At 43.6% G+C, this 10,424-nt stretch overlaps 1 protein-coding gene across 1 annotated transcript in view; it reads right to left on the bottom strand.

The window, feature by feature from the left end:
* Nucleotides 1–1,653: 1,653 nt before the first annotated feature.
* LOC112160182 (probable ribonuclease ZC3H12C) overlaps nt 1,654–10,424 on the bottom strand; it is a 14,019-nt gene continuing 5,248 nt past the window's right edge. Inside the window, exons 3-7 of the mRNA XM_024294581.2 lie at nt 6,431–7,266; nt 6,221–6,360; nt 5,916–6,150; nt 3,998–4,104; nt 1,654–3,326 (exon numbers count right to left, since the gene is read on the bottom strand). Of these exons, the coding sequence (XP_024150349.1) occupies nt 1,807–3,326; nt 3,998–4,104; nt 5,916–6,150; nt 6,221–6,360; nt 6,431–7,197 (2,769 nt within the window). The 5' untranslated portion in view covers nt 7,198–7,266 and the 3' untranslated portion in view covers nt 1,654–1,806. The remainder of the gene's footprint in view (nt 3,327–3,997; nt 4,105–5,915; nt 6,151–6,220; nt 6,361–6,430; nt 7,267–10,424) is intronic.

The following is a 10,424-nucleotide window of genomic DNA, read 5'->3' as shown; positions in this document are numbered from 1 at the left end:
AAGCATGGACCGGAAACAGAGATTTTTCGCCCGCGGGGGAGGGGAGTTCTCCGTGTTGGCGGATTCTTCCGGTCCCCAACCCCCGCGAATAAGGGCGGAAAACTGTACACAAAAAGGGGTTAGACTGAATTTATTTAGTCGTTTTATTATGCATGACAAAAAATGTTAAATATTGTGTTCCCCTACTGCCAAAACATGACAAAACTAAACAGACCCCAACTCCAAAATAAAACGCTTTAGATTTATATTTTATTAAATGAGTAATTAGCCAATAAAAGCAAAATTCCTGTTTTTTTTTTTTTTTTTTTTACTTGAGCTCTTCTAGAAATGAAGCCAGCCTCAAACCCAACAGGTGAAAGCAGTTGTGTTGTCAGCATCAAAAAGCCACACAACTCCTTAAAGGAGGGGGAAAAAAATTCCTTTTTTTCTTATAATTACTAGAAAATAAAAGCATTTGTTGTCAAAGCACGTCATCATATAGCGATAAATCAAGTGTTTAGATAAAGATCCACGTACTGTATAGAACGTCAGCGACTTATTCATGATACAATTTGTATCAAACGAGGTTCTTCTCTGTCTAGCATGGATTTAAGCTGGGATCTGCTACAGACGACGAAGGGCGCAAACACGCGGACCTGTTAAATATATTTACAGACGTTTGGGTTCGGTTTGTAGCAGAAACCAGAGGTGACCCAACATAAAGGGCCAGAGAGAGTGATTATTGAGAGATGTTCCCTTACTAAAACTAAGGTACACACGACAGGGTCACCCATCTCTACAGCGACGGCTTCCACCAAAACAAACAAACAAAAACACAACCAGTCGTCTTTTAGGACAACCGGCTTTCACCTTTTGTTTGTACCAACGTGAAAGAAGAACTCACAAAGTGCACAACACAGAGAGAGCGAGACACCAAGTCAGACTTTGGTGATATTTGAGACCCAAAGGAACTGGAGAACATATGGAGCTATTTTGGGTCCATAAATATTTGAAACCCAAATAAAACATTTAGAAAAAAAAATTGGTACTTGGACCAAAAAAATGTAAAATGTCCAAAACTTTTTGCTATTTTAAAATAAACTTATTTTTTAGGTTTCAAAACTCAAAATTTCCATTTCAAGACTTTTTTTTTCACTTTCAACTTTTTTCTTTCGTTTTTGAATCTGAAAATTTCAGTTTTTAATCTTTTGGCCCCATTGTGGCGGGTTGGGGTGGGGCTAACAGGGAGGACCAATCAAAATCGATGTGGGTAGTAACTTTAGTCCCGGTGCATTCACTGTAATAATTACGGTCAGAAAATGTCTGTTTAGTCTTCATAGTCTGAAGTTGTTCCAAGCCGAGTGTGAAAAACAGAGTTTTATCGCGTCCAAAACGCTGTTCAAAGCACAATCATAAACAGCCATTTTCTGACCGTAACTATTCCAGTTCTCAGAGTCGGTGAATGAACCGGGACTGAAGTTACCACCCTCAGTGATTTCGATTGGTCCTTCGTGATAGCCCCGCCCCTACGCTTCACAATCGGGTCAAAAGTTTTGAAATTGAAATTTTCAGATTCGAAATAAAAGAATTGAAACTGAAATTTTGAGTTTTGAAAAAAACAGAACATTTGAGGCAGAAAATAATTACGTTTATTTTAAAATAGTAAAAAGTTTTGGACATTTGACATATTTTTGGCCAAACACCAATATTTTTTTCAAAATATTCTATTTGGGTTTCAAATATTTATGGCCCCAAAATAGCTCCATAAGAACGTCTGGTTCGTTGATTTCTGCGAGAAATCCTCTGATCACGTGACCTTCTGATTACCTAATACCCCGTCTGGGCTTTCTCTGCCAGGATGGCGGCGGCCAGCTGCTGGGCGTCGGTGACGTGGGGGCTCCTGGCCATCACCCGGCTCACCAGCTCGGAGGGGAAAATGTTGCACAGGTTGATGTACACCTTTTCCCGCACGTCTGCGAAGCGGCTCCGCGCCGGGGAGTCTGGGTGCTGCGTGGCGTAGGGTGGCGCGCCGTGGGAGGGGACGTCCAGGTGGGATCTGTGGTAGGATGGGTGGGGAGGAGGGTGCGGGGCGTGGCTTAAATAGCGAGTCGGGGAGGGGTGCAGGGCCGGGTGGGAGGAGTGGTGCTGGGTGTAGCTGTCCTGTGGCCACGGCGGCGTGTGCCAGGGGGACTGGCGAGTGTCTGGCAGACTCTGATAGGTCGCCGGCTCGTACCTGGAGGGCGGCAGCGATGGCTGCCTGTAGTAGGTGTCCCAGCTGGGCAGAGTTTTGGGGCGGTGGCGGTGGTGCGGCGCCGAGAGGTGCTCGTACAGATGCGAGTCGGACACGCTTTCAGCTCGAGGAGCCAAGCAGCGGCCGAGAGGAGAGCCAGGGGGGTGGGGCTGGTGCAGGGAGTGGTAGTCGCCCGGGCAACTGGAGCGTGCCGCCAGCGGCTGGTGTTGGAGGTGAGGGGGCAGGGGGTACAGGGGGCGCTTTGGGGGAGCTTCTGGCGGAGGCGGGTCGTGGGGAAAGCTCTGCACGCACGCTGCAGTCATGTGGTAGCTGTGTGGCCCTGACCCTGCCGCGTTGCTGTGCGGCAGGTACTCGGCGGGATGAAGGCCGCACCCTTCGTGGGTCACGTGGTGGGGGTAAATTCGGCTGTGAGGTGTGGCAAAATGCTCCTCGAGTACGGCGTCCGGGGGACATGCTGGACACGATCTTTCTGTGTAGGAGTCGCAGCTGCTGCCGCAGCTGATGCTGCTCTCGCTGCTGCATTCGGAGCCCGCAGAGCCCAGCCGCAGGTCTGCATCGTTGCCGTAGCGGCAGTCTGGGCTGCGGCGAGTCGACAGACTCAGACCGGAATACGCTCGCGCCACAGAGTAGTAGCTCAAGTCAGGAGACTCGCAGTGCGGATAGAGGTCGTGACTCGGCGCTGGGAGAAGTGGCGCCGCTCTGGGCTGGTCCTGCGGGAGGATCAGCGAGGACGGCGGCGCCGGGGACACCGACAACACCCCGCTGCAGCTGATGCTGCTGTTGGAGCTGCTGCTGCTCCCGCACACGCCGCTCTTCTGGCTCTCCGCCCGGCTTTTGGCCAGCAGCTTCTCCTCGGCGTCGCTGTAGGACAGAGCTCGGATGCTCGGGTCCGACTGCCTCTTCGGGGCGCCTTTCTTCGCCTCGATGCTGCCGGCGGGCACGCTGTGGCTCTTCACGAGCCCCGCGTCCCCCTGGTTCTTAGAAACCACGCAAGTCTTGGCACTGGCGCGCAGCTCGTCAGCCACGGCGCGCTGAGGCTGAGCGCCTCTTTCCGGATGATAGTACTTACACTTGTGGCCATAAGTGCACTTCTTTCCTGGAGCGGAGAGATGAATCGGTTCATTTACAAGAGAAATATAAATAAGTAATTTAAATATCTGCAGGTCAATGGGGAAGATTTACGTTCCCCGCAAAAATAAAAGCCTTTTCCAGAAAATTTGTCCAATTCTGAAACAGAGAAAACATCTGAAATATAGAATTTATTTTACTCGTGATAAAAAAAAACCTTCCATAAATCTCAGCTTTACACTTAAAAAGGCTAAAAAAGTAAAAAAAAAAAATCTTAACATGAGCAAAAATAACCACTGAAATGGGGGCTAAATGCTAAAAAGTGCTACAAAAATGTGAATTAAAGCTAAATTTGCCTCAATACATTCTCAATATGTAGTTCTTAAATTTAGTTTTTTAGAATGATGTTTTTTGAATAAATATTTTAATTCAGAGCCTATTAAAAATGAATAAATGTACTGTATTAAAGTCAATAAATGCTATGGCTAAGAAAATAGGTAAAAGCAAGAATAATGACATTAAATATAATACAAAATTCCGATCTGACTAAACTGCCTATATGAGATTTTAAACTCTGAATTCAAAAGAAGTCAGTAAAATTGTATAATGAATGTGAATTATCTTTACTGCAGTAAGTGTGCTGTAGTAGCTGAAACGTCTTCATAGCAGAACGGTTGAAGAACTCGGCAGTGTTCTCACCGTACGGACACGGCTGCTTCTTCTGTTCGGGTACGACGGGCCGTTTCCTCAGGAAGTTCTCTAAACTGGGGCCGTGACGCCCGAGGGGGTCATCTGGGGGCATGAATCTTGAAAGGGGGAGGAAAAAGTACAGCAGGTCAGATATCGCGATTTTACTTTTAGTTTCTTTCCATACTTTCCAGAAGGTTTACGCTATTAACTTAAATAAACTCATTCTGAAACAGCTGACGCAAAAAAGTAGCTTTTCACTTTACACTTGACCAAAGTGAAGTGTAAAGAAAAATGTTGACGTAATTAACAAAAACCAACAGATTCTTACACAAAGCAGAAACAGCATTGCACATTTTTGCATAACTTCACTTTGGTAAAGTGTAAAATCGTTACGCAATTCACGTAAATTAATTGATACAAACAAGTAGCTTTGCATCGATATGCAAGACTTTTCTATGGTAAAGTGCAAAGTAAAGTCTACATGTAATTAGCGTAAACTAACTGACTGACGCAAAAAAAAAGTATCTTTGCGCCGATGCACAACACTTTAAACTTGACCAATGTAAACTGTAAAGAAAAGTGTTGGCGTAACTAACGTAAACGTACAGATTCCTACGCAAGTAGACACAACTTTGCACCGATTTGCAACACTTTACTTTGGTAAAATTTCCTACGAAAAGGGCATAAAATGACTGATGCAAAAAAGTAGCTATGCAACTCTTTACACAGGTAAGTGTTAAGTAAAGTCTTCACATAATTAGCGTAAATTGACTGACGCAAAAAAAAGTAGCTTTGCATCGAAACGCAACACTTTACTACGATAAAGTGTAAAGTCTTCGTGTAATTAGCGTAAACTGACTGATGCAAAAAAGTAGCTTTGCGTCAATATAGAACACTTTACTTGGTAAAATGTGAAGTCTTTACGTAATTAACATGAACTGGGTGACGCAAAAAAGGAGCTTTGTGCCAATATGCAACACTTTACTTAGGTACAATTTAAATTGTTGTTGCAATCAACGTAAACCAACAGATTCTTACGCAAAGCAGAAACAGCATAGCAACTTTTCGCAACACTTTACTTTGTTAATGTGTAAAGTCTACGTAATTAGCGTAAACTAACTGACGCAAAAAAGTAGCTTTGCGCCAATGGGCAACACTTCACACTTGACCAAAGTAAAGTATACGGAAAAATATTGACATTATTAATGTAAACCAACAGATTCTTATAAAAACAGACTCAACTTTGCACCTACTTGGGTAAAGTGTAAAGTCTTCAAGTAACTACAGTAAACTAACTAACTGACGGCCACAAAAAAGTAGCTTTGCGCAGATACTCAATACTTTCCTTTGGTAAAGAGTAAAGTAAAGTCTTTATGTAATTAGCGTAAACTGACTGGCGCAAAAAAGTAGCTTTGCGCCAATACACAATACTTTACACTTGACCAAAGGAGAGTGTAAAGAAAAACGTTGACGTAATTATCGTAAACCAACAGATCCATACGCATAGCAGAAGAAATTTGCACCTTTTTGCAACAGTTTTTTTTGGTAAAGTGTAAAGTCTTTACGTAATTTGTGGAAACTGACTCAAGCAAAAAAAGTTGCTTTGCGCTGATACGCAACGCTTTGCTTAGGAAAAATTTAAAGTATTGAAGCAATCAACGGAAACCAACAGATTCTGATGCAAAAAAAATAAGCTTTGATATGCAACATTTTCCGTTAGTGAAATGTCGGTTATTGGTTCAAAACTGCTTTTCTCTGCCATAGCATACGTTGGTATTGCATCATTTGCGTAAACACTCTAAGAGTAGCGGTAGTTCAAAGAGCATGTTTTATTTCCTGCTTTCCTATGGGTAAAGACTTCTCTAAATGAAAAAGGACATTTGTCATAGAAAAGCTGCAGTAACTCTTTCCTTTTAGCCGTACATACTTATCATTGACGAAGGAGTACATGAGTAACCGCTCATCTATGAATTTCTTCCACTCTGGTTTCTCATTGGCTAGGTCTCTGTAGTTGTCATTGGAGACGATGATGCCGTCTGACTCATACGCCAGCTTGACGATGAAGCGGTCGTCATAGCAGACCACACGCCGACCTTGGACTCGCCGTGAGGGAGTGAAAACCAGGATCTTTTCCTTCTCCAGGCACCTCAAGATCTCCTGATCTGTGAGAGGAGACTTGTGGTGAGACTGAGGTAAGGGCTACAGTGTTTTCAGACGGCTCTGTGTGCTGACCTTTGATGGGGGCATCGGGGCGGGACTGCTCCTTCCTCCACGCAGGAACAAAGACTGTGATGTTCTGATGACCATGCTCCAAGAACCAATCAACAGCCAGCTGGATGCCCTGACAGGAGAACACCTCCTTGTTGCCATGGCTACAAAGCAAAAGGAGATCAATCAAAGGGGAAGTCTTTCATCACGTGGAACCCTGTAAAGGACACCTACCTCATAGCGACGTTACTGCCATCCACCACAATCGGCCGCAGGTTGTCCTGGTCGCAGATGGAATCGGACGGACAGGGCGAGTCCGACCGCTGGCCGTCCAGCAGATCAGAGCAGCCGCAACTGGACGAGGACGAGGATGATGAGGTCGAGGTCAATGTCACGCCTGATTGCTCAGTGTCGGATTTGGTGCCCAGTTTGACCAGTTCTCCCAGTATGTCATTGATGAGGGTGTCGGGGCCGAGCTTGGACAGAACCAGCCGCACCGTCTCCTCGGAGTAGCCAAGTTTTAAGGCAAACTCCAGCTTGGCTCGGTACTCCTTCCCATCAGCGTCTGACCCTTTCTCGGATCTGGAGGGGGCGCCTGGAGGTTCCAGAGGTTTCTCAAATGGAGATTCCTGCTGTCGCTCTGAAAGTCCAGAAGGAGGTTCGGGAGGCCCCTCGGGGCCCAGGTCCACACACGGGGTCCGACAGAGCGGCTGGTGGGTGCTCTTATTGTGAGCAGGTGCGCCCTCGCCCCCATCTGAATTGGTGGCCGCCGCGGTTGCTGCAGACGGCACAGACTGGCAGTCTGGGTCTGGAGGAAGGGCTGCTGGAGGAGGGTTGGCAGGGCTGTCGCTGCCGCCCCCTTCCCCCTGCTCCTTCATGGAGGGGGGTGTGAGGGCGCAGCCAGCCTGCCGGTCAGCCCCTACTACGTGGAGATACTCCAGATCCAGTCCCAGGTCGAGGATGTGGCCTGGTCCCGCCTCCCCATAGTCCTTCTGGCCCATGGATCTGTCGCAGACATCCAGCACCTCTGGAGTAGGCCTGCCCTCTCACAAAGCTCCACTCAGTGGGACCTGAAGGGGGAGACGCCATCTTGAAAATGACTCATCACATATGACGATTTGACCAACATCCTTTATAGGTTAAAATTGGGTAAATCCCTTCTTAGACCTAAAACATGGCGTCTGCCGTTCTGTCCTGCTGCAGCCCTGGACACAAAGATCAGTTTTTGCAGTTTTTCTTTCTTACTTTCTTATGACCATTCCATATCATAAATTAATTTTAAACAAATTGAACAACCCCTCCCCCAAAAAATGATGACATCGCAGTGGGAGATGGCCACAGGACATCTGGCCTGGCTGTCATTTTGTAGCAAAGTGTAAAATTTCACTATTTTGCACTTTAAGAGGAAAAGTAAACTTTTGTTTAAGCAATCCTAACAAAATTTACACAAACGTCTCCAGGTTACACCTACAACCACTACCAAAGTGTTGTTGACCTTTAACCTTAGGAAAAGGCTGCCATCTTGTGATTTCCTAAAATGATCTCATCTTTAGCACCTTTTCCAAAAAAAGATAAAAGATTTTGATCTAGTGCCTCAAGCATCATTAGGAAACTGCTTGGGGAAAAAATGTTGGTTTTAAAGTTAGAAGATTTTGAACGGTGTTAGCATAGCGAGCTCGCAAAAGTGGCATTTACCTTTAGCTTGCACATTTTTAAAGCCGAAATATTGTAAAGAATTATCACATGGATCCCTGGCTCAAGCTGGAAAAAAACTTCAGTTGCTAAGGAAATCCAAAAATGTATTTTTACCGATTCTTCTAATAGTGACATAGATGTGTTCGTCAACTCAGGGCAACCAAAGCGTAAGATGGTTGCTATGGAGATATTCCAACAGAAAAGCCGCCATTTTGGAAAAAAAACCTTTAGAACCTTTTCCAAAACAAGCTAAAAGATTTTGATCTATTGCCTCCTTACTCCTCAAGCATCATTAGGAACCTACTAGGAAAAAAATGTTAGTTTTAAAGTTAGAAGATTTTGAACGGCGTTAGCATAGCGAGCCAGCAAAAGCGGCATTTATCTTTTGTTTGCACATTTTTAAGCTGATATATTATAAAAAAATTATTAAATGAATCCCTGGCTCAAGCTGAACGATACAATATAACACATGATATGAATACATTAGGAGTGTGGGTGTGGCTAACAAAAAATGTCTGTTGCTAAGGAAATCCAAAAATTTATTTTTGACGATTCTTCTAAAAGTGACATAGAAGTGTTCGTCAACTCCGGGAGACTAAAACATAAAATGGTTGCTATGGAGATATTCCAACAGAAAAGCCGCCATTTTGAAAAAAACGTATTATTGTCATGTACAGTTCAAATCAGGGTTAAAGCTTCTTTTTTTTTCTTTAGGAAAATGTAAGTTATCCAATAGCCTGATAAACTCCACAGGGGTGGATACCAACAGTAGCAATGACACCCGTTGCCCTCCCTAAACAACAACAAAAACAACCACCCACTGCTCTAATTAATGTACTCCCGCCCTTTTTTCTCTCTCTCTCTCTCTGCTCGTTTCTCTAAGAATACCCCGGCACATTAACGGTAACAGAGGGCGAACTCCAAAAAGCTGTTGGAGCTTGGGCTAACCCCCCACCCCACCCCACCCCCACCCGGGTTTCATAACCTATAATTAAGGTCCATATGCTTCCTCCCTCTGAGGTCCTGGAGTCCTTGAAACAACGCGATCTCTAACGGCTGTGAGCCAACAGAAGATTCTGTCCGCTTCAGTGGCTGCGAGATGACACATAGGAGAAAAAAGCTGAAGGCTTCACATTGATGTCTCAAAACATCACTCCCAAGCTTCACGGTCAGAACACGTTTAAAGTTCAGTTTCTTCTAACTTAAACGTCAGCGGGACATGAATGATGTAAGGGGAAGTGACTTAAAGCTGGTGTAAAGAAAAGGGGAATGAAGTGGGATGGGGAAGGAGGGGGGGGTTTGGGTGGAGTTGCATTTTATGAAAAAAGGCTCCCTAACAACGCGGCTCGGCTACTGTTGCTAGGCTACAGCTGTTGAAAGCATCCGTCTCTTCTAAATGCCAAGACGGAGGCTGCAGCCGGCGACCCGCCCAGCACACACTTATGCACAACTGTCTGTTTTTTTGGGGGGTGAGGACGCAACAGCAGACCTGATCGGGACGAAGACCTTGAGGTAAACCAGAACCCAGCATCCACCTGTGGAGGTGACTCACTGAGTCGCTGAGTCAAGCTGCTTTTCTGTGTTCTGGATAATTCAATTCTGGTTTAAGTGATGAAGAAAACCAGAAAATTGGATTAAACTTGTTTGATCACAGATTATACAAAACCTAAACATGTGGGGTTTTTACCATGTAAGAATGGAGCTCCAGTGTTTATGTTCTTTGATTTACTGTAAGTTTTCAATACGATTAACATAATTCCAGTAGATTCTGAAGGAGAAAAGCGGCTCGATGAGTCAATCGTGTTAACAGTTGAAAAGTTATAGAACATTAAAAATTTTGTGTTTAAGCGTCACCGATGACGCCTCTGGTGTTAAAGGGTTAAAAGCTCCAATTTAACTTCTTTTGACCCATTTTTTAAATTTAATTCCAAAATCATATTTTTATTTTAAGCATAAAAAAATAAAACATAGAGACAAATAGTTTTCAGAATATGGCAAAAAAACATCCAGACTAAAATGTGGTTGATTTTAACACATTTTAAGACCGTTTTAAACTATTTATTTCATATTTTTGCCTAAATTTTTAATTGGAGATAATTTATTAAAGAATATTTAGATTAAAAAGAATTGGTTCAAACTTTAGCCTAAAATTGTCAAATAAGGCTGAATTTGTTTAGGAAGAAATTTGTTATTCTGCACAATACTGAAGTGAGTTTTATTTTGAAAGGGCTTATCGGAACATCCTGATTAGCGAACGTTTCCGTCTTTTTTTTCCTAGTGTTTTTCCTATATTTTTCCAAGTATTTCCCAATATTTTACCATTTTGCTAAAATTAAGAAGAAATAAAAACAATTTTGTTCCTGGTAATGTTTTCCCTAGTATTTTTCCTAATATTTTATAGTATTTTAGCATTTAGCTAAAATTTAAAAAATAATTAATCAAATTTCTTTCTAGTATTTTTCTCCCGGATTTTTACTAGTATTTTAGAATTTTTTAAAATTAAGAAATTAATTACATTTTCTCCTTGTATTTT

The sequence above is a fragment of the Oryzias melastigma genome, linkage group LG2 (assembly GCF_002922805.2).
Source record: "Oryzias melastigma strain HK-1 linkage group LG2, ASM292280v2, whole genome shotgun sequence".
In the NCBI taxonomy this organism is placed as follows: Eukaryota; Metazoa; Chordata; class Actinopteri; order Beloniformes; family Adrianichthyidae; genus Oryzias; species Oryzias melastigma.
Note: the sequence above shows the minus strand (reverse complement) of the source record. Positions and strands in the feature narration are given on the sequence as shown.